The sequence below is a fragment of the Mauremys reevesii genome, unplaced genomic scaffold (assembly GCF_016161935.1).
Source record: "Mauremys reevesii isolate NIE-2019 unplaced genomic scaffold, ASM1616193v1 Contig17, whole genome shotgun sequence".
Lineage (NCBI taxonomy): Eukaryota > Metazoa > Chordata > Testudines > Geoemydidae > Mauremys > Mauremys reevesii.
In genome coordinates, this window is record NW_024100793.1 from 653,447 (window position 1) to 677,236 (window position 23,790).

The following is a 23,790-nucleotide window of genomic DNA, read 5'->3' on the forward strand; positions in this document are numbered from 1 at the left end:
GCCAGCACCCAGCTGCTGACTGCCTATCTAGAGACAGTTCATAGCACAGTGAGTATAGCCGTACTCTTCCTTGAGCTGACTTCCCTGCTTACATCAGATCTGACACTCAACGCAAATGCATGAAAAACTCTTCCAGGACAGCAGCTAGGATCTCAAGGTGACTAACATCCCTCTGCTTCCGTAAGAGAGAGGTTTACACAACATTGCTGTGACCACACTGCGGGCAGACTGCAAGAAGTAGAGGGAGACAACCCCCAAGCTGATGACTTATTCTATCATTAGATTCACCAAGTCAACTAGGGTGGAAGCTCTTTTGTGGTTAACAAGATGCCAAACACGGTCCCCTTTTGGCATTCCAGACCTTGGCTCCCATGTAAACATCCACGTCTTTGGAAGAGGGGGGAGGGATAACTGAGGGGTTTGAGCATTGGCCTGCTAAACGAAGATTGTAAGTTCAATCCTTGAGGGTGCCATTTAGGGAACTGGGGTAAAAATCTGTCTGGGGATTGGTCCTGCTTTGAGCCAGGGGTTGGATTAGATGACCTCCTGAGGTCCTTTCCAACCCTGACATTCTATGTCTAATATAGTGAGGGGTTCCTGGAAACCCGATTCACCATATGTGGGGTTCACTGATCATAAAGGACCAGTTGTTTATCCCTAGGTCAATGTGAATCTCAGGATTGCACAGAGCTTGGTTTCCTTGCTACATCAAGCAGGGGTCCTGGCTGCTCTGGTGTAAGTGGACCTGGATTTATTTGATGAACCTTGGTTTTCTTCTTCTGAGGTGGGTGCAGAGCCAGAGTCCACTACCTTCTGGGGTCTGGGGACACCTCTCTGCTTCCCTGAGGCTAGATTTAATTCCTGATCTTTATCGTCTGGACTCTGGTTCTTCTCTCAGTTTCTCATCCATATCCTCTTGTTTCTCCTTCTGGATTATTTAGGACATGAACCTAAAATTAACCTTCATCCACAATGTCATGGAGATTAGCCGTGCCATCTTGGAGACCAGAGACTCCCAGGAGTTCGGATTCTCGTACAAACTGGAGCTCCTTGGCTACATGCTGGTGAGTGATTAGGAGCTTTGAGGACTGAAGTACAAGAGAGTTTGTTGTAATGTAATGAGACCGGTTTTCCAGGGAGATGATATTTTATCCATTGGCTGTGACTGTACTACTGCAGTCTCATGAGCTACCTGCACGGCACCCATAATGCTGGGTCCTCTCTGAGCTTGGCAGGGATGCTGACATATTGTGGGCTGTAACTGGAAGGAATGGCTTGTGTCTTGTGAGTTCTCTTTCTGTCCTCTGTATAGCCTGCAGATGGCCCTACGGTCCATTTCTGAGGCAGAGAGCCTGCTGGGCACGGTGTCTGTTTATTCCAGGTCTGGCATATGGCCCTGTTTCAGGTTGTGAGAGGAAGGCCTCTCTGCCTTTCAAATCCATTTCCCATTTTTGATGTCTCTATTCCTGCATTTCAGGACTTCATTAAACAGGAACCACTGGATTCTCTGGCACCTGCAGTTTGCTACCAGGCAATTCTTGCCATTGGACATCTGAGGTAGGCTATTTTCTGCCATATTTCCTGGCACTGTGATGCCTTCTTATTTGTTAATTCATGAGTGTCAGGTAGGGAGCAGTTTAATGCTTGCAGGGTTTGGCTCACCAGGGCCTCCCGGGTGGGCAAGTGCGGCAATTTGCCCCAGGCCCTGGGCCCCGCAGGGGCCCCATGACAGTTTTTCAGGGCCCGTGGAGCGGGGTCCTTCACTCCGGAGGCCCTGGAAAACTCCCACGGGGCCCAGGCCCCCGGAGCTTCTTCCGCTCCGGGTCTTTGGCGACAATTTGGCGAAGGGGGGTCCTTCCGCCCCGGGACCCACCGCTGAAGTACTGGGTCTTCGGCGGCAATTCCCCATCGCCAAAGACCCCAGACCCCCTGAATCCTCTGGGTGGCCCTGTGGCTCACATGCTGCTCAACAGCAGGACTTTAGTTCTTAAGGATTTGAATGTGTCCATTTGGGGGTTTGTGCTCGAAAGACACAAGATTGGCGGTTGTGGGGCATGCAGTACAATGGAGCAGAGTTCAGATGGGGAGGCAGGTGTCTGACTAGCTGGCAGGGGGAAGGAAGCTTGTGGGTTTCTCTAAAAGGGGGACTTGACATTTTAGCTTTACTTCTAGATGAGCCAGTACTTGAGAGGTGCAAAGTGAAGGGTTGTTCGCATTTGGGGTCCTAGATTGGGACAATCTCTAGTCATTGGACCCGTTTCTTTTACTTGAAGGTGGAACTGAGTCCAATGCATGACTTTTCTCTCTATCTTTCCTCTGCCAGCAAGCTCAAACCATCTCTGACCATGGAGGAAAACCGTGAGCTCCTGGATCAGTGCTTCAAAAGTTTATTTCCCCTTCCTCCCTTGGAGATGACGAAAGAGGAAGGCGAGACAGCAGAGGATGCTCTGCATATACAAGTACGTGATGACAATTCTCCTCTGGCACCATCCACTGTATTTCTGCCCAGCAGGCACTGGGTGATGGCAGTCACACATGGCCTCCCTGGCAAGGTTATGGTTAGCTTTCCCCGGCCCACACACACAAATGATCTGTGCTGAGCCTCACTCCTTCTCTTCTGGTTTCAGTCACTCTACGTGAGGTCCTTTGAAGCTCTTGGCAAGCTAATGGAGACATTGCTGGAGGAAGCACCAACCGCAGACTGGTTCCAGGAAATGTTTGATGTGAGTAGACCATTGAACCGTGGTGGAGATTGTTTCTTGTGTTACAGCAGGGAAGAGACAGAGATTTAGGGGGTCAAGCTTCAGTTGTGGAGGAATTTTCCACAACGGAGTGAATTTTAGGGAGAAAGTACCAAATTCTTCCTGGGATAAGCGGGCATGTGCCCCATTGAAATCCACAGAAGCTGTGCCATTTTATGCCAGGGCTGGATTGGGACCAGGTTCTTACAGTGTCGTTGACACTACTTGGAGCGGCAAGAAAATCACCACTGCAGTAGCCAAATCCAAGAGAACCAGTTGAAACTGATCACTTCTTCTAAGAGGAATTCATGAATATTGAGTTAAGCCCTGTGCATGGAAACTCATTCAGAGCAGACTTCCTGTTCCTCAGACATGAACAGAATATCGTGAAGAGCTGAGGGGTGGGGAGTTTGATGCACCTTCAGTATAAAAGTGAAGTTCAAATTATTCAAATTAATAAAAAGAAATGCTTCTCTCTGTCATTTTGCCACTCAATGTGGGAGAAGTTGCCCAGGAAACAGACCACAGCAGCAGACATCAAACAGCATGCAATGTGCTAGACAGCTCCCATCAGACAGTCTACAGCAGACATCACATACACGGGCCCAGATTCATCTCTCATGTAACTCCTTTGGCTTCAATTGAGCTACAGTACACCAGAGGTGAATCTGGTCCCTGGGACTTGTCTAATGGAAGAGCCCCTTAGATATAGGTGTAATTCCTTTGCTACATGGAGGTCAGATGCTTTGGAGAGGGATTTTAGTGACAATTAAACCTGTTTAAGAGGAACTTTTAGGAGGGATTTTCTAGTACTAACTCTGTCCATTCCCCTGCTCTACCAACAGCTCCTAAGGACATGGTTCAGTTCAGGGAAGGAGTGGGAGAGAGAAAGGGCCTTGCAGGCCAGCACCCAGCTGCTGACTGCCTATCAAGAGACAGTTCATAGCACAGTGAGTATAGCCGTACTCTTCCTTGAGCTGACTTCCCTGCTTACATCAGATCTGACACTCAACGCAAATGCATGAAAAACTCTTCCAGGACAGCAGCTGGGGGGATCTCAAGGTGACTAACATCCCTCTGCTTCCGTAAGAGAGAGGGTTACACAACATTGCTGTGACCACACTGCGGGCAGACTGCAAGAAGTAGAGGGAGACAACCCCCAAGCTGATGGCTTATTCTATCATTAGATTCACCAAGTCAACCACAAAAGAGCTTCCACCCTAGATAACAAGATGCCAAACACGGTCCCCTTTTGGCATTCCAGACCTTGGCTCCCATGTAAACATCCACGTCTTGGAAGAGGGGGGAGGGATAGCTCAGGGGTTTGAGCATTGGCCTGCTAAACGAAGATTGTAAATTCAATCCTTGAGTAAAAATCTGTCTGGGGATTGGTCCTGCTTTGAGCCAGGGGTTGGACTAGATGACCTCCTGAGGTCCTTTCCAACCCTGACATTCTATGTCTAATATAGTGAGGGGTTACTGGAAACCTGATTCGTCATAGTGGGGTTCACTAATCATAAAGGACCAGATGCTTATCCCCAGGTCAAGGTGAATCTCAGGTCTTTCCCAAATATCACACTGTCAGCCAATCCTTATTAACTAAATCTAAGATTTATTGTTAAAAGAAAGAAGAGAGTTACAAATGGTTAAAAGATCAATATCCAGACAAGTGACTTTCAGTGTTCCTAGTTCAGGATCACAACAGTGATGGAATAAACTGCTGGTTTGTAAAAGTCTCTCTGGAATCTTCCCAACAGATCAGAATCCAAAGGCAGCTTAGATGTAAGGTCTGTTAGTTTTTCCAGGCATTTTCCAGGTTCTTCCAAATAATCATTTGGAAGATCTCTGTCCTATGGCTTACACTGTCCCTGTTCAACGTTTAAGCAGACTAGAGATGGTAGGATCAGGCCCGAGCCTTCTCTTTTATAGCTATTCTACCAGGCTGACAAGCCTACCTCACAGAAATTGTCACAGAAGGACCTTCCCCCAATGCAGATGGCCCGTTGTACTTTGCTTTGAAGATAATCTTCTATTTCCTGTGCATACACAGTAAACTAGTTACATTCATTCACATAAGGTAATTAGCTGATCTTCCATTATAACACAGATAGTTAAGCTGAAGATAATGTAGAAATGATTGATTTCCTGAAGTGTCTTACATCTTTGATTTTAAGGTTAACTGAACACCTTGCACACATAATTAAGGCAATTAAGCCATGAAAGGGAATTAGCATCTACAAGCTAATTTAGTTACATTGTGAAGTACATTCCGGGGTACAAAATATATCGGAAGGACAGAACAGGTCGTGCAGGGGGAGGAGTGGCACTATATGTGAAAGAAAGTGTAGATTCAAATGAAGTAAAAATCTTAAGCGAATCCACATGTTCTATAGAATCTCTATGGATAGAAATTTCATGCTCTAATAAAAATATAACATTAGGGATCTATTATCGACCACTTGACCAGGACAGTAATACTGATGATGAAATGCTAAGGGAAATTAGAGAGGCTATCAAAATTAAGAACCCAATAATAGTGGGGGATTTCAATTATCCCCATATTGACTGGGAACATTTCACTTCAGGACGAAATGCAGAGATAAAATTTCTCGATACTTTAAATGACTGCTTCTTGGAGCAGCTGGTACGGGAACCCACAAGGGGAGAGGCAACTCTAGACTTAATCCTGAGTGGAGCGCAGGCGCTGGTCCAAGAGGTAACTATAGCAGGACCGCTTGGAAATAGTGACCATAATACAATAACATTCAACATCCCTGTGGTGGGAAGAACACCTCAACAGCCCAATACTGTGGCATTTAATTTCAAAAGGGGGAACTAGACAAAAATGAGGGGGTTAGTTAAACAAAAGTTAAAAGGTAGAGTGACTAAAGTGAAATCCCTGCAAGTTGCGTGGGCCCTTTTTAAAGACACCATTATAGAGGCCCAACTTCAATGTATACCCCAAATTAAGAAAAACAGTAAAAGAACTAAGAAAGAGCCACTGTGGCTTAACAACCATGTAAAAGAAGCAGTGAGAGATAAAAAGACTTCCTTTAAACAGTGGAAGTCAAATCCTAGTGAGGCAAATAGAAAGGAGCACAAACACTGCCAACTTAAGTGCAAGAGTGTAATAAGAAAAGCCAAAGAGGAGTTTGAAGAACGGCTAGTCAAAAACTCCAAAGGTAATAACAAAATGTTTTTTAAGTACATCAGAAGCAGGAAGCCAGCTAAACAACCAGTGGGGCCCCTTGACGATCAAAATACAAAAGGAGCGCTTAAAGATGATAAAGTCATTGCGGAGAAACTAAATGGATTCTTTGCTTCGGTCTTCACGGCTGAGGATGTTAGGGAGATTCCCAAACCTGACCTGACTTTTGTAGGTGACAAATCTGAGGAACTGTCACAGATTGAAGTGTCACTAGAGGAGGTTTTGGAATTAATTGATAAACTCAACATTAACAAGTCACCGGGACCAGATGGCATTCACCCAAGAGTTCTAAAAGAACTCAAATGTGAAGTTATGAACTATTAACTAAGCTTTGTAACCTGTCCTTTAAATCGCTTCGTACCCAATGATTGGAAGTTAGCGAATGTAACGCCAATATTTTAAAAGGGCTCTAGAGGTGATCCTGGCCATTACAGACCGGTAAGTCTAACGTCGGTACCGGGCAAATTAGTTAAAACAATAGTTAAGAATAAAATTGTCAGACACATAGAAAAACATAAATTATTGAGCAGTAGTCAACCTGGTTTCTGTAAAGGGAAATCGTGTCTTACTAATCTATTAGAGTTCTTTTGAAGGGGTCAACAAACATGTGGACAAGGGGGATCCGGTGGACATAGTGTACTTAGATTTCCAGAAAGCCTTTGACAAGGTCCCTCACCAAAGGCTCTTACGTAAATTACGCTGTCATGGGATAAAAGGGAAGGTCCTTTCATGGATAGAGAACTGGTTAAAAGACAGGGAACAAAGGGTAGGAATTAATGGTAAATTCTCAGAATGGAGAGGGGTAACTAGTGGTGTTCCGCAAGGGTCAGTCTTAGGACCAATCCTATTCAATTTATTCATAAATGATCTGGAGAAAGGGGTAAACAGTGAGGTGGCAAAGTTTGCAGATGATACTAAACTGCTCAAGATAGTTAAGACCAAAGCAGACTGTGAAGAACTTCAAAAAGATCTCACAAAACTAAGTGATTGGGCAACAACATGGCAAATGAAATTTAATGTGGAGAAATGTAAAGGAATGCACATTGGAAAAAATAACCCCAACTATACATACAGTATGATGGGGGCTAATTTAGCTACAACGAGTCAGGAAAAAGATCTTGGAGTCATTGTGAATAGTTCTCTGAAGATGTCCACGCAGTGTGCAGAGGCGGTCAAAAAAGCAAACAGGCTGTTAGGAATCATTAAAAAGGGGATAGAAAATAAGACTGAGAATATATTATTGACCTTGTATAAATCCATGGTACGCCCACATCTTGAATACTGTGTACAGATGTGGTCTCCTCACCTCAAAAAAGATATTCTAGCACTAGAAAAGGTTCAGAAAAGGGCAACTAAAATGATTAGGGGTTTAGAGAGGGTCCCATACGAGGAAAGATTAAAGAGGCTAGGACTCTTCAGCTTGGAAAAGAGAAGACTAAGGGGGGATATGATAGAGGTATATAAAATCATGAGTGGTGTGGAGAAAGTGGATAAGGAAAAGCTATTTACTTATTCCCATAATACAAGAACTAGGGGTCACCAAATGAAATTAATAGGCAGCAGGTTTAAAACAAATAAAAGGAAGTTCTTCTTCACGCAGCACACAGTCAACTTGTGGAACTCCTTACCTGAGGAGGTTGTGAAGGCTAGGACTATAACAATTTTTAAAAGGGAACTGGATAAATTCATGGTGGCTAAGTCTATAAATGGCTATTAGCCAGGATGGGTAAGAATGGTGTCCCTAACCTCTGTTCGTCAGAGGATGAAGATGGATGGCAGGAGGAAGATCACTTGATCGTTGCCTGTTAGGTTCACTCCCTCTGGGGCACCTGGCAGTGGCCACTGTCGGTAGACAGATACTGGGCTAGATGGACCTTTGGTCTGACCCGGTACGGCCGTTCTTATATTCTTATGTTCTTATGTTCTAACCGGGTATAGATAATCACAGACAATCTCTCTCTCTCTTAGCAATACACTTAGCATCTTTTGTTCATTTTTGAATGAGTTGATGATTGCTAGTCTAATACATCTCTTTGAAATTCACATGCAAGTGAACTGTCTTGATACAGTAGAAGTGCCTCTTGTTAAGTTATTATGGGTCATACACAGGTTGACCGGTCTGCCAGTGTCACAAATGCATTCTTGGTTCTTATGCTCCCAGGATGCTAAAGCTGAATTTCTATGTAATCAGCTAAGAACATAAACCATAAGAGTGGCTATCCTGGATCCCCCAGAAGAATGGTTCATCTACCCAGTATCCTGTCTTCTGATAGTGGTGGGTGCCAGATGCATCAGAGGGAATGAACAGAACAAGGCAATTGTCAAGTGAACCATCCCCTGTTGGACAGTCCCAGCCCCAGCGTCTGGCAGTCAGAGGTTTAGAGACATCCAGATCATGGGGTTGCATCCCTGACCATGTTAGCTAATAGCCAGAGATGGACCTATCCTCCGTGAACTCATCTAATTCTTTTTTGAACCCAGTTATACTTTTGGCCTTCACAACATCTCCTGGCAATGAGTTGCACAGGTTGACTGCATTGTGTGAAAAATGCTTCCTTTTTTTGTTTTAAACCTGCTGCCTATTAATTTCATTGGGTGATCCCTTGTTCCTGTGTTATGTGAAGGGCTAAATAACACTTCCTTATTGACTTTCTCTACACCAGTCATGATTTGATAGATCTCTATCATAGTCCCTCTTAGTTGTCTCTTTTCCTAGCTGAAAAGTCCCTGTCTTTTTAATCTCTCCTTGTACGAGAAGTTGTCCCATATGCCTAATAATTTTTGTTACTCTTCTCTGTATTTCTTCCAATTCTAACATATCTTTTTTGAGATGAGATGAGCAAAACTGCACTCAGTATTCAAGGTGTGGGGGTACTGTAGATTTCTATAGTGGCATAATGATATTTACTGCCTTATTATCGATCCGCTTCCTAATGGTTCCTAACATGTTGTTAGCGTTTTTGACGGCATGTGGAGCAGATGCTTTCAGAGAACTGTACACAATGACCCTGAGGTCTCTTCTTTGAGAGATAACAGCTAATTTAGACCCCATCTGTTTGTATGTACAATTGGAATTATATTTTCCAATGTGCGTTACCCAGTTCAGTACAGGAATCAGAGGCACAATGTTACCAGATGTGCCCGTTACTTTGGGGAGGCTCATTAATTAGGGTCACTCTTCTGTGCGGGGGAGGGGCGGTTCTGTAATTCTATTAATGTGTTGCTTATGTCACTTGTGTGTTCTACTCCTTCCTTCCACAAGTCCCCTCCCAATGGAGCTTTCCTGCAGGACTAGGTTCCCAGGGCTAATAACTAGAACTAGATGAACATGCGCACACACTAGCAGAGCAAGTCAATCAGCTGATCCCCTCATATGTCCCTGTGTTCAGTGGGCTGGGTTAAGCAGCACTGTCAAGCTGGTACCCTTATGCGCCCCTGGTCTCAACAGGCTGGGTTCAGCAGCACTTTCAGCTGCTCCCCCCCCCCACTTATGTGCCGCAAGTTTAACACATTCCTATCACACTTTCACATTACAATTGTACTGGTAGTAACCCACTTGAGGAGCAAACCCCACAGTATTTTTGGGCACTACAGGGATCTTTAGCTTAGGTACAAGAAGTGTTGCTGCACAGTAAATGGGGGAAGCTAAAAACACAAAAGAGTAAAATTCAGAGAGAGAGAGAGAGAGAGAGAGGCAACCAGCTGAACCATAACAGTTATTGATTGAATCATAGTGATAACCACACCAGGAGGGCTAAACAAACGTAACAGCTACATTTTAAAGGTTAATACCTGAGGTAGGAAAGAAAACAGAGAGAGAGAGATGGATTTCACCCGCTCCATGAGACTTGAACTGGTCGGGGTTCCCAGGTGATGGTGGTAGCTCAGGGTCCTGAGTGCTGGAGACAGGCAGAGCCCCAGCACGATCAGTCAGGAGATGGAATCCTGGTGGAACTGATGCAGAGTTTGGGTCTATACATCAGAACCCTTACCTGGGCATAGGTCAGGGTTTTGTAGAGAAAATACAATGGTTGAAGGGAGAACACTAGATTTGTTTATGGGTAAACTGATGGCTCAAGGGTTTTCTTTAGGCTAGACAATAGGAGCTGATCACTCTTGGCTATGGGTGTTGTTTTCTTCCAGGGAGCTCACAAGGCAACTAGGCTGCTTCAGTATTTTGGGATATGAGTCAAAGATTTATTACTAGAATTGGTCTGATAATTGCTGAGCGGGGTGTGTGCAGGCGTAGGTTCATTAGCATCTGGAGCAGGGATTCCCATGATTTAATGCGTCCCTGCTTTCTGGTCCCAGAGTTCAGTGCAGTTCTCTGTTCTTCATTCTTTATGCTAATCCCTATACCATCTTTCATGCAGTTGAGGCTAGGGGAGTTGTCTCTGATCTTCATTCTGTATGCAAATGGAGATGTCTTAATCTTGTCACCCTTGTCAGGAGGTGTCTAGGTGGGTCTCCACAAACCCTTCATTGTTCTCTGCAAGCCTTTTCTCTGATCGGTTTTGGTTCAAACAGAGACGGGGGTTGGGGTGTTCTTCATGAGTCACACAAGCTAGATACTGTGCCCTGGTCCCCCAAAAACACAGAGCTGACTGGTATCAACAATAAAGATGGCAAGTGAAGTCTAGTACAGCTGGAGAACGTTCATTCTTCATTCTTTTTTAATTAGACTCAGGAAACTTTTAATCAGTTTGGATCTCTGATTGGAGCAATAGCACCATACAGCTGTGATTCACTGGCCACGTCTCGTCAGTGGGTGGTTGACTGTATCAGCTGCCTTCTCAGTATACAAGGTGAGGAGACCATTAGCAGGTATAAGTAATTCTTCCCCATTAGCAGGTATAAGTAATTCTTCACCTTCTTCCACTGTTGTATTGTCCATTTTTCTGCCTGTCTAGTTCTTTCTGTCCTGTCTGTTGGCACTTAGATAACAGAGTGGTGGGCATCTTGTAAATACCTCATTAGAAGAGACAATTATGATGTGTAAAGAGTGTGGCACACTTCTGGGAACTGTACAAATAATAAATGGTCTGCACCAGGTAGATAACTGCTCAGTTCCTTAGGGCTTCTCTACACAGGGACACTAAGGAGAATTAATCCAAATGAACTAAAGGTGTAAATTTTAAAGTGGCATTAAACACGTGTGGATGCTCTATTTCTGAATTAAAATGGCCCTTCTTAATTTTAGTGAATTACATGAATTAAACTAACCTGAAAAAAGGCCCTTTAATTCTAAATAAGTGTGTCCCCAGAGGTGTTTAATGAAGTTTAACTAATGCAGTTTGAAAATGAATTTGGATTAACTTTCTTGACTATCTCCATGTAGACAAGCCCTTGGTACTAAACATTTTCATTCTCTTTACCCTGCCACTGGCTGTATTGGAGGGGTTTCCTGGACTAATTCTTTAAACAAAAAGTTCTTGCAGCAGCCCTCTGTCATGAGCATTCAAAGCTATTGGAGTAAGTGTAGGCCATTCTCCCCTTTGTGAAGAGAGGGACAGGGGTAGGCAACCTATGGCACGGGTGCCGAAGGCGGCACTCGAGCTGATTTTCAGTGGCACTCACACTGCCCAGGTCCTGGCCACCAGTCCGGGGGGCTCTGCATTTTAATTTAATTTTAAATGAAGCTTCTTAAACATTTAAAAAACCTTAGTTACTTTACATACAACCATAGTTTAGTTATATATTATAGACTTATAGAACGAGACCTTCTCAAAACGTTAAAATGTCTTACTGGCACGCGAAACCTTAAATTCGAGTGAATAAATGAAGACTCGGCACAGCACTTCTGAAAGGTTGCCGACCCCTGGAGTAGGACGTTCTTTTCACCTAATGGGATAGATCTTGATTGTCATTTAAGGCCATTTCCAATTAGGGCGACCAGACAGCAAATGTGAAACTCATGCAGGACGGGGGTGGGGGGTAATATGAGTCTATATAAGAAAAAGACCCCAAAATCGGGACTGTCCCTATAAAATCGGAACATCTGGTCACCCTATTTCTAATTATTATTAATCAGTCCTAAAAACAGTGTTGGTGATTCAGAAACAGAATAAGGGATTCCAGTCTTTGACTGTACAACATAGAAATCCCAGCATTGTTTAGAAGTGATGGATGAGCCTGGGTTTCCTGCCGAAGGTTTTGTCCAGCCCCATCTCTTTTACAATGAGAGTTTGGTGGAGGGATTCACCTCTACATTGGAACGTCACATCTACCTGCATGAGTTGTACTTGAATATGAGATTAGATGTAAATACTGAGAGCAGAGATGCTACTGAAACCAGACACCCCCAGAAAGCTGCTCCAAGCTGAAGACGGTGCTTGTTCAATCCTGTATCAGTCACAAGAACATACCACTACTGTTAACTTTCAGACATTTAGGGTGTAATCCCGACTCCATTATAGTCAACAGGAGTTTTGCCATTGACTTTGATGGGGCCAAGATTTTACACTGTGCTAATAACAGCCTAGCACATGGACCCTTCTGTATGAATGTCCATGCAGTAGAGGTTCAGTTTCATTAGTTGTTACAGTACTTTTTCTCCTTTTCTCCACTCCAGGCCAGCCCATGAACCTGGGGTCAGCGGAGGAGGAGCTGAGATGTCTCCGTGACGAACTAACAACAGCTCCAGACCCTGAGGCTTTGTTTCAGGCATCTTCCAAAATGGCCAGGGTAACTGACTCAAAAAACTTGTGCAGATGTTCTAGTGACCAGGCACCCTTCATTTTACATTTACGCTTTCATGATGCCTTTCCATACTTGGAGCAAGCTGTGGGCCATGTAAATCCAGATTCCACAGAATGTTGCACGTGCATGAAAATGCGCATGCAGATGTGCACACATGTACCTATCCCGCTATCCATGAGAAAAAACTCTGTTAGTGGAACATCAAGCTGAGAACCCATCCAGTCTTCATTCTGTCACCTTGTGGGTTTGCCTTAGCCTATATTTGTGAGCATGCCTCTCTTGACTTCATTTTATATGTTGTAAAAAGATGCAGTGTATATACAAACTGGAAACTTATCTCCTGCATATCCAGTACAATGTTGTGCTAACTGTGCAACAGAGGCTTTGCCTCGAACCTGATCTCATTAGTGTAGAATACAAAAATGTAGTATATAGACCATGGAGAGAATTTTAATCCCAAATGGCTAGCTGGACATAGGCTAATTAACAAATTGTTAATTAATCAGAGGTGTTAGTCTGGAACTGTAAAAGCAGCAAAGAGTCCTGTGGCACCTTATAGACTAACAGACGTATTGGAGCATGAGCTTTTGTGGGTGAATACCCACTTCGTCGGATGCAATTTGCGGATGCATAGATCTTTTTCCATAGAGAGATTAGGCCTCCATTTTTACAAGTGCTGGAGCCAAACATCATTGCAGTCTCTCCTGTTTTTGATTTGTTCCCAGGTTGTTAGTGAGTACTTTTCCCCAGAACAGGCCACAGACTTTATTGAGGCCACAGTGGAAGGTATGCTGTCTGCCAGCCCCTCCTGTGCCATGGCAGCTGGACTGTGGATAAAGATCATCCTAAAGGAGTGTGGAGATGCCATGCTGGGCCAGGTAAAATGGGAAACTGGAGAGGTTTTCTGCCTAAACTCTAGGCTTTTAGATCTTTGCCCTCATGTGTAATGAACAAAAATCTTGCTGTTTCTCCCCCTCGGACGTAGAGTCGATTCCATCTCTGTTCCCACCCTAAACTAGGCAATGGCAGAATCAATAGCAATAGACAGAGAAAATCGAAGGGAAAAGGAAGATGGTTGGTTATTTATTTGTCTGGCTTGTTGCCACAGTATTCAGCCAAGAAAGGCTTGAAAAAACAGACTCTGGGAAAAGACAAGAAGACAGAATGACCGGCACTTGGAGGCATCCACTTCTTAGGAGGCCTATGGCTAAGGGCTACCTGGATAAAAATAGCCCTGTAGTCATTCCCAGTGAGTCTGGAGCCTGGGCTCTGAGACCCACCCTCTTGCCAGGTTTCAGAGCCTGGGCTCCAGCCCGAGCAGGAACAGCTACACTTTTAGCCACATAGTGCAAGCCCCTCAGGCCCAGGTTGACCTGAGCTCTGAAACTCACTGCTGTGGGATTTTTTTGGTGTGTAGACGTACCCTTTAAGAATAGAAGGTGGGAGGGAGAAAACTATAGTGTCTTTGGGATCCACTATTTATATGCCTTATTCTGGAGCCCAGTGCGTTAGGGCTAGATGAAAGGAGCACTCCAAAAATCTTCTATCAAGGCTGGTGAAAGGCCTCAGGACAGGGAACCCTCGTAGCAGAACTGCCACGTTTGCACAGTGTTTTGAAGATGTGAAGGGCTAGGCATGAATATGAGAGGTCGTCACCTGTTCATAGTCCCAGGCATTTGCACACTGTGTTTAAAGCACTTGCATATTTTGTGCTTGTGGTTGTTTATGATCTGTGCATCTTTTGAGGCAAATGGTCGGATTTGGCTGCTCAAATCACAGCTGCAAAATCTGGGCAAGGAAAGCCTTCTTTTGTGCATGGCAGCTGGTTTATTTAATGCCTAGCTGGGCACCATCACATTAAATTACCTGGTATGTACAGGGAAATCCCGCTCAGGGGCGGCCCCAGGCCTCAGCATGCAAAGCGCGTGCTTGAAGCGGCATGCCGCGGGGGGCGCTCTGCCGGTCGCCTGTGGGAGGTCCACCGGAGCCATGGGACCAGCGGACCCTCCGCAGGCACGTCTGCGGGAAGTCCACTGGAGCTGCAGGACTGGCAACCGGCAGAGCGCCCCCCACTGCGTGCCACCATGCTTGGGGTGGCGAAATGGCTAGAGCCACCCCTGATCCTGCTATAATGCGCCCCGCAATAAAGCGAATTTGGCTATAACGCAATTGTAAGGTGGCTCCGGCCGCCCCAGGCCAAAAAAAAAAAAAAAAAGTGGCTGCAGTGCCGCAGAAGCGCAAAATAAATAAATAAATAAAGCGGCCGGAGTGCCGTGGAAGAGCAAAAGAGTAAAAAAAAAAAAAAACACAGAGAGAGGCTTTGTGAAGGGAGAGTGGCTGGAGCGCCCCCGGGGGGGGGCGGAAAGCAAAAAATGGAATGTGCCTTCCCCACTGCCTCTTCCCACCTGCCCCCGCTCACCCTTTTGGTGAGAAGAGCCACTCTCTCCCCGGCTGCTCCTCGCTCTTCCTCTGCCCGTTGCACGTCTCCCCTGCTCTCCCCAAGTGTTTCCCTCTCTCCCTGCATGGCTGAGAGCCCCCGCTGCTGGAGCTCCACCCTTTCAGTTACTGCGGTGGGCAGTTCGCAAATGAAAGTAGTTTTCTGCACAAGAGAAATCGACCAGCTTGAAATGGTAGACGCCGCTATACCACGACCCCGCATTTAGCGCAATCCCATTTTTTGGACCCCGATCATCGTGTTATAGTGGGGTTTCGCTGTATGTGTGTGTCAGTGTTAATTTTTACAGCCAAGTGTGGGCAATTGTTGTGGGTTAAAGTTACACGGACATATTTGAACATTTGTTTCTTGAGGAATTTCTAAAAAAGCAGCAAATGGCTAAATAAAGGTTTTGATTCTGCAGAATGAATGGAGAGAAAGAAAAAGGGACGTTTCTTTCTGGTTTTGTTCCTTCCAGGTGCCAGCTATCCTGAATATAATATATAGCCACGTGCCTACTATCCAGGAGGGCAGCTTGAGGCAATTCCTGCTGGAGGCAGTGTCTATTCTAGCTCACCATCACCTAGAGGCAGTGATCTCCAGCCTCCTAAGAAAACGTCTGCCGATGGACAGGTATATACCACTACCTATTGCATTCATCTTGGTAAAACATGGATCCCACAGCTTTACTGGGAGATGTAGGGCTTTATTTAAGCAGCAGACATTTTGGGATAATTCCTGATAGTTAATAGCCTGGGTCTTTCTCCAGGAAGGTCCAAGAGCATGTTAAGGTGGGGTGTGGAGAGAAATTAAGTGTCATTCTGTTTCCATTAATTCATAACTGCTTTGACATCCTAAAGACCTAACTTTACTGGTATAACTGGAGTGTATTGTTGGAAACATCTACTTCTGGAGCCAGCCCTGCTAGAGGGCTTTTGCTGCCCCAAGCAGCAAACAAGGAAAAAAACAAGCTGCGATCACGATCTGCAGCTCTACCGCTGCCAGTCTTTGGCGGCAATTCGGCAGCTGGTCCTTCGCTCTGAGAAGGAGTGAGGGACCAGCCGCCGAATTGCCGCCGAAGACCCAGACGTGCCGCCCCTCACCATTGGCCGCCCCAAGCAGCTGCTTGTTGGGCTGGTGCCTGGAACCGGCCTGGCTCTCTAGACACCTGAATTGACCTCACTTGGGAAATTAGCAGTGGCTGTTGATTTCCTGGTAGCATGACAGCTTCAAGTCCAATCCCTGGCTGATTACAAAGAATAGGGCCAATATTGTCATCAGACTGCCGCTTGGTATCTGTGAGGGTTTGGCTGCTAGAATAGAGTTGCCATCCTTGGGACTTAAAACTGGACTGGAAGCAGATCCATCATTTCATTTAAAGATTCCTAACTGATAACTCAGTTATCAGTGCTGGAATCTAAGACGATACGAACGGCCATAGTGGGTCAGACCAAAGATCCATCTAGACCAGTATCCTGTCGTCCGACAGTGGCCAGTGCCACATGCCCCAGAGGGAATGAACAGAGCAGGTAAATGTCAAATGATCCATCCCTTCTTGCCCAGTCCCAGCTTCTGGCAAACAGAGGGTAGGAACACCCTTTGTGAAGGGGACCTAGGATGGCCATGAATATTCGTTCTCGTAATTGTATGTCCAGTTAGTAGGAATGTGGCTTTTCTTTCATCAACTTGCCTTCCAAACCCTGGATCTTTGGGAGCCACATGCTCATGAGTCCATGTTTCCTGGGAAGTAGGAAAACAGGAACTGAGGTTGGCGCTCTGTGTCCTGTGCTTCGGAAGTCTAGTATTAATGGTTAGGCTGCAGTAAGACTAGGTCACTTAACCTAGTTCTGTAACTGGAAACTCAATATTTAAACAAGAGGCGCGTTAGAGGAGGACAGTGCTCCTAACTTTCTCATCATAGGCAAGGAGAAAATTTGGTCTTTACTTAAATAGGACGCATTCAGTCTGAGCCACAAGTGTCCAGGGGTCACATGTAACTTCTATTAAATTGCAGTGACACCACTGAGCTGTGGAGATCTCTGGGGGGAGACCCCTTGCTTGCCACTCGAGTCCTACAGGTCCTAATGGACAAAATAAAGACTTCAACAAGCCAAGAAGAAAGCATCACCTCAGAGACTGATACTGACAGGCATTTGGCAGCTGCTGAACCTCTCTCAGTAAGTTAGATGACAGACACGCCTTTCAGGCTTTCCTCTGTCCTGTGACAATCCTGCTGATAGGAAGCTAGAAGTGTGGAAGAATATTGCTGTGTGGGCACTTCTCCTCTGATGTACAGTTTCCCTGAGTCCAGCTCTGCTGTCTGCGGAACAAATACAGCAGTTTTAGAGTACATGGCTGATTTACTTTACATCTGGCAATTAGAAAGTCTTTGAACCAGGTTTCTCACAGTGCTTTGCAAATATTCCTTAGGACTCACAATATGCCTTGGTAGGTCAAACACATTTTTATAGATGTGGGAAACTGAGCCACGAGTTAAGGGAGTTGCTTGCAGTCATTCAAGTTACTGGCAGAAGTGAAAATTCAGTACAGCAGATATCAGAAGGGGAGAAGAGGGTGTGATGGTGTTGGGAGGAGATCTCATTTTTTACCATGCTCTCCTTTCAGGCAACATGTGCCATCTCTGAGGTGGTGTCAGCACTGCAGTCAAGCGAAGCTGTGCGGGAGCTGCTCCCAGAGCTGTTTCCTATTCTCCTGCAGCAGGTCAGCCGAACCTTAGGACAAAAGATGCCTTTGCCAGTGAGAAGCAGCCAGAGGCTATTCCGAAAAGACCAACAACAAACTGAGGACAACCCTTGCCGGTAATTAGAAGGAAGGGAGAAACAAAGAGAATTCCAATAGAGTTGTGTGACACTCCCAGGAGTTCCCAAGGTTATGAGGCACTTTACCTCATAGAGTGCCCTTAGAGTGAAGAAATCTTGTCTGTGTCTGCTGTGGGTTAGTTCCCTAAAATGACCAGGCTCTGGCAAAACAAGCACTGCCATCCAGGCCTCCTCAGACCCCCGTCTCTTTGTACAGGTTAGTGATAGGGACACACCAACCCCCGAGTCTTCTGACCATTCCGTATAGTGTCCAGACCTTTATCCACTGAACACTCACAGAATTACCAGGCCTGCTGTTCCCAATGGAACAGTACACACCAGTTTATTACTTCTACTTTAGACTCTATACTTTATTACTTATACTCTATAGTGCAAAACACACAGCACTTAGCTGTATTTATAGTGCAAACAAGAGCAGAGATGATCAAAGAACAGAGATTCCAGTGACAGTGAGTAAGAATGCAAGCCAAAAATGGTTACATGTATAATGAAATCATAACATGCTCTTAGAGACTAAACTTAACCACCAGGTTAACCTCCTGTCTAAAGATGTTTCTCACCCAACATTCTCAACCAAGCCTGATAGCGACCCCGCTGTCCGTCTCGCTGTCCATCTACTTCCTAAGTGAAAGATGCCAGGGTGTCGTCTTTGCCCCCCAAATATACTAGAGCAAACCTTTGAGGTGTACCCCAAAATTGGGTCCCCACCCCCTATCTACTTCCTGTTACTTTTCTTTCTTTGAAGTTCTCACAGTCCTTCTGAACTGAATGTGAACCCTACATGCTTAATTTACATGTAAACAAACAGATGGAGAAACATTTCTTGCCTGAAAGAAAACCATTTTTTCACCTTTCCTGGTGACTAGTCCCTAGACACAGATCATAAGAATGTAATTTTCAATGTACAGACATGGCTCTTTACACAGCATCTGTAGATGTGTTCCACAATGATATTGGTGACATGAGCTTTTATTTGAGACTCATATGGCAATCTTTTAGTGAACTAGAATGTACATACCAGACCCCTCAGCACCCACTCTGTGCCCCTCACCAGTTAACACTAAGAGATTCCTGAGTCATCAGTGGACTTCAGCTCTGGTAGCCCATTAATGTACATTTCCCACCAATCTCACAACAGTTTCTATTATTGTTGTGTTTCTTTATTCCGTGCCAACAAGGCGCTCAGATTACAGACTTCCTGGTTTTATAATGTCTCTGACTTTTCCTAGGAAACCAGGATCTAAACTCTGTTCACGGATGGGCAGCAGGTATAAAATAAACATAAGGAAGTACAACTTCACACAACACATGGTCAACCTGTGGAACTCATTGCCAAGGGATGGTGTGAAGGCCAGAAGTATAACTGGGTTAAAAAAAGAATTAGATAAGTTCATGGAGGACAGGTCAATCAGTGGCTATTAGGCAAGATGGTCAGGGATACAACCCCAAGCTCTGGGTGTCCCTAGGCTTCTGACCACCAGAAGCTGAGATTGGACAACAGAGATTGGATCACTTCAGGATTGCCCTGTTCTGTGCATTTCTTCTGAAGAAGCTGGCATTGACCACTCTTGGAAGACAGTATACTGGACTAGATGGACCATTGGACTGACCCAGTAAGGCTGATCTTATACAGTGGCCACAGTGAGTCAGGTTTTCAAGCATGGGTGCCTAAGGTTTGTCCACAAAACTTGAATTTGTTCCCATGGATGGGTACCTAGCTATGTGATTGCTGGCGCTGCAGACACAAGTGTCTATTCTGCTCATGCTGTTGGCCCATGCACAGGCCAGTTTTAGGTACCTCTATGTGACGGGGTGGTATGCTGTGCCCCAGCCTCTTCCATGAACACAGACTGCTCTGAGTCCCTCCAAAGTGTTCTAGGGATGCCTGCTCCTGAGATCCTGCTGGTAAGGGCTCTGATGACTGTTTGACCCCAATGGATGATCTTAAGTCACCTTTACTCTTGACTTTTGTTTTCTTTCTCCTCCCTCTTGTCTCTCAGGGGACTTCTCCGTCCTCACCTTCTCTGTGGCTTGTACTTTCGCGTCTAGGTTCCTCCAGCCCCTTTACATATATTTCCTCTTTACCTGGCCCTGCAGGTTTTACTTCCACCCTCCTGGGCCTCCACACATGCCTTGGTGTCCCTGTTAGAAAGGGATCCCAGTCCATGCCCAGGAGAAGGCAGTGGGGCAATCCATCCACTACCCCTACATGTTTCTGCCTAAACTTCCCCTTGATTTCCAGAGTCACCTCTGCCATTGGGCAGAATTTATTATCCCCATGTACATATTCAGTTTTGATCCTACCTCTGGGAAGTATCCAGTGGGGTTTCACTAACTCCTGCCTGATCAGCAAACAGGATGAAGCTGTGTCCATTATTCCATTTGTCAAGTATCAGAGGGGTAGCCGTGTTAGTCTGGTTCTGTAGAAGCAGCAAAGAATCCTGTGGCACCTTATAGACTAACAGATGTTTTGCTGCATGAGCTTTCGTGGGTGAATACCCACTTCTTCGGATGCAAGCAGTGGAAATTTCCAGGGGCAGGTGTGTATATATAAGCACTTCACTTCAACCTCCCTGGCCACACAATAGCAGATTTTAAGGTGGCCATCCTCCAGCAAAAAAACTTTAGGACCAGACTCCAGAGAGAAACTGCTGAGCTCCAATTCATTTGCAAATTTAACACCATCAGTTTAGGACTAAACAAAGACTGTGAATGGCTTGCCAATTACAGAACCAGTTTCTCCTCCCTTGGTTTTCACACCTCAGCTGCTGGAAAAGGGCCCCATCCTCCCTGATTGATCTAACCTCGTTATCTCTAGCCTGCTTCTTGCTTGCTTATATATACACACCTGCCCCTGGAAATTTCCACTGCTTGCATCCGAAGAAGTGGGTATTCACCCACGAAAGCTCATGCTGCAAAACATCTGTTAGTCTATAAGGTGCCACAGGATTCTTTGCAGCTTATTCCCTTTGGTGGCTCCTCCCTACCCATACCGATATGGTAGGTACTTTCCTTTTTCTTCCCTGCCTGGGAGTCTTGTCCCAGCCACAAAACTGTGCAAACCCACAGCCCATTTTAGGACAGTCTCTTTTTAGCTGTCCTTCACGTCCATGTCGGAAGCACACTGTAGGCCCAGCTCCCACTACAGTTCCTTGAGGCTCTTTCCTCTTCTTCTTGCTGCCCTTCCCAGCTGAAGGCACTCTGCTCCTTCTCAAATCTAGCCCCTTAAACCACTGACTCACTCTGGGAATGTCCGCCTCTGCAAATTCCTCTGTATCTTTAACTGCGGGGTCCAGATTAACTGGCTGGTGCCATGTAACCCATACTACAGTATGCTCAGGGTGACTCTGAAGAAACTTCCAGAATCATGCAGTCCATGATCTCCCCCACAGTTTGAGTATCTGGCCTTACCAATGAGTGGCCCAGTCTTACAATTTCTATGCAAATACACAGAGGTCTAATCCCTCAATCCATCTTTCAACTCTCCATTTCTGGCAGTACTTTTCCGTGGACAGGCCCCACCTTGTCCAGCATGGCTGCCTTAATCATGTCCTAATCTCTTGCCCGCTAATCACTAAGAGCCATATATGTGCTTCCCCGATTAAATGGGGTGTCCGTCGAAAGGCCCACATTGTTCTGTCTTTGTGAGGTCTCACCGCTGCTCCTTTAAGAGTAACCAAAACCAGATCAGGGTTGTTCGCAGGTCCCATTTTACAGAGTCTGATCTCCTGTGCCTGGTTTCCATTTCCTGTCACGGGACTTGCCAGACTTTGGAGGAGTTGTTGCCAGACCTGGGCTTGTTCCTGTATAAATTCCTGAAGGCTCTTTTGCTGTTAAACCTACCAGGCAAGCAAAGGCTGTTTTTCTGCCTGGTGGGATTGTTAGAAGGTCTGTGGGGTCTTCTACACCAGCAGTTCTCAACTGGGCCGGTTTTAGGGGGTCCGCCAAGCAGGGCTGGCAGTAGACTAGCTGGGGCTTAGGGCAGAAAGCTGAATCTCTGAGCCCAGCCAGGCTGGAGCCCTGAGGCCCAGCACCTGCACTAAAGCCCCAGCCCCTGCACCCTGTGGAGTTAAAATCTAGAGCTAGGAGCCCCAAACTCTGATGCCTGGCAGGGCAGAGGCCTGGGAGTGGGCCATGGAGTATTTATAGCTTGTTGAGGTGAGAGGAGGCTCAGAAACAGAAAGGTTGAGAACCCCTGTTCTAGACTTCTCCTTGATGCTTCACCACCCATTTCAGTGTGTTCCTCCATCACCCGGACTGCCAGACCTCTACCCGGCTTCTCCAGCAGGCTCTCCATTTGTATAGATAACAGGAAATCCCTGATGAGCCCCCAGCTGTGACAGAGAGGGGTGTTGCACCCCCACATCTTCTACAAACACAGACCACGTTGAGACTTTCTTGCTTGTAAACACCAACGTGAAGTCTATTTAATCCCCCTACCAATACATAGCACCTTTATCTTGTATCTCAACTTTCTAAACTCTTCTCCAAAATGGGGGGAAGGTGTTTCCACTCAGAGAGCTCACTTTGTCAGGCTCTCCCAGCTTTTTGTCTTTCTGTTTCTCTTTGGGTGACCAGACAGGAAGTGTGAAAAATCAGGACAGGGGGTCGGTGGTAATAGGCACCTGTATAAGAAAAAGCCCCAAATATCGGGATATCTGGTCACCCAAGTTTCTTTCTCTGTCTGTTCCCCTCAAAGGGCTCCTGCCCATGTCCTTTTATACAGTTTCCCTGTTAATGGAATGATTGGTTCCATGACTCACTAGCCCCAATCTGACCTCGTAATCAGCTACACCTCTGTCCAATTAGGCTTTCTGTAAGGAACTGAATTAGTACTAATAGTGACCAGAGTGCTGACTCAAGTGCATACCCTCAGCACTCTGTCACATCATATCTGGAGATACAACCCCAAAATATCCACTAGTGATCACCACATTCTATGCCCCCCAGTTTTTGGGTCCTGATCGTGTATCTTTTTTATATCCTTGTACTCTGCTAGTGCCCATACTCCTTGCAGAAAGTGAAAAATGACTGCAAAATTTTGTCCCTAGCAAAACTAGTTATATGAGATGTATGAGACAGAAACATACCTCCTGGCATCAAGTCCTTCCAGGGACACTGGTGTCCAGGATATTGCCAGTGGATGAACTGTCGATGAACAGCAGACCTGACAAGTAACCTGGGCTTCCTGACTCTGTTCAGGCTGCACCTTCCTACTGATTGCTGCAGTTCTGTGCCTCTCTTTCCCCAGGTTTTCTGTCCAAGCGTTAGAATCTGTGCTTTCTAAAGCTGGGAATGAGAGACTGGTGAGAGTGCTCAGGACGCAGAAAACATGGATTCTGCTTGAAAACCCCCAGACTCACCATGAGGGAGTGTGTCTGCTGGTGAGGTAAGAGATCTAAGAGGCATGATTTTATCCTTGGGAATCAGTAGCAAATAGAGTGGCTGAGAGGGAACCTCCAGTTTATAGCTTTGTGGGGGTGCCCTGGGTGGAAACACACAGCTCCCACCCATAGATATCAGAGCTGTCTGCTCAGAGCAGCAGAGTTTTTGAAGTGTGCAATCGACCCCATAAGCGGTTTTGCCTTCCAGTGGTCTGCTAAGATTTGGACTAATAACACTTGAGATCATCCAGAGCCTCCTCCCTGGGTGAATTCCCAATGGAAAACTTCCAGTCACGGCACAGCTTTCCTTGCCCAGGTAAGACACAGGGCTCCGAAGAGCAGTTTCACCATTAGACCATTGTCTGTTTGCCTTTCTTTTAAGGAGTTGTACAGTTCAGTTCATAGGAGTAACTGTCATTTTAGATAGTAGACTGGGTCCCTTTATATGGAAACCTGACAAGGAACTTCATTCTACCTTTCGGAG

The 23,790-nt window shown here is 45.7% G+C and overlaps 1 protein-coding gene across 1 annotated transcript; it reads left to right on the forward strand.

Annotated features, from left to right (window-relative positions):
- The first annotated feature begins 10,699 nt into the window (after positions 1-10,699).
- LOC120393247 (maestro heat-like repeat-containing protein family member 2B) lies at positions 10,700-23,572 on the forward strand. The gene is made up of 7 exons (XM_039517811.1): positions 10,700-10,754; positions 12,521-12,633; positions 13,374-13,526; positions 15,561-15,715; positions 17,708-17,901; positions 23,174-23,311; positions 23,515-23,572. The coding sequence occupies exons 2-5, from the start codon at positions 12,529-12,531 to the stop codon at positions 17,817-17,819; spliced, it is 525 nt and encodes a 174-aa protein (XP_039373745.1). The 5' UTR covers positions 10,700-10,754; positions 12,521-12,528; the 3' UTR covers positions 17,820-17,901; positions 23,174-23,311; positions 23,515-23,572.
- The last annotated feature ends 218 nt before the right edge of the window (positions 23,573-23,790 follow it).

Coding starts and splice junctions, on each gene's coding strand:
- LOC120393247 (XM_039517811.1), top strand. CDS start 12,529: ATGAACCTGGGGTCAGCGGAGGAGGAGCTGAGATGTCTCCGTGACGAA. Junction 13,527..15,560: donor GAGATGCCATGCTGGGCCAG/GTAAAATGGGAA, acceptor TGTTCCTTCCAG/GTGCCAGCTATCCTGAATAT. Junction 15,716..17,707: donor AAACGTCTGCCGATGGACAG/GTATATACCACT, acceptor CTCTCCTTTCAG/GCAACATGTGCCATCTCTGA.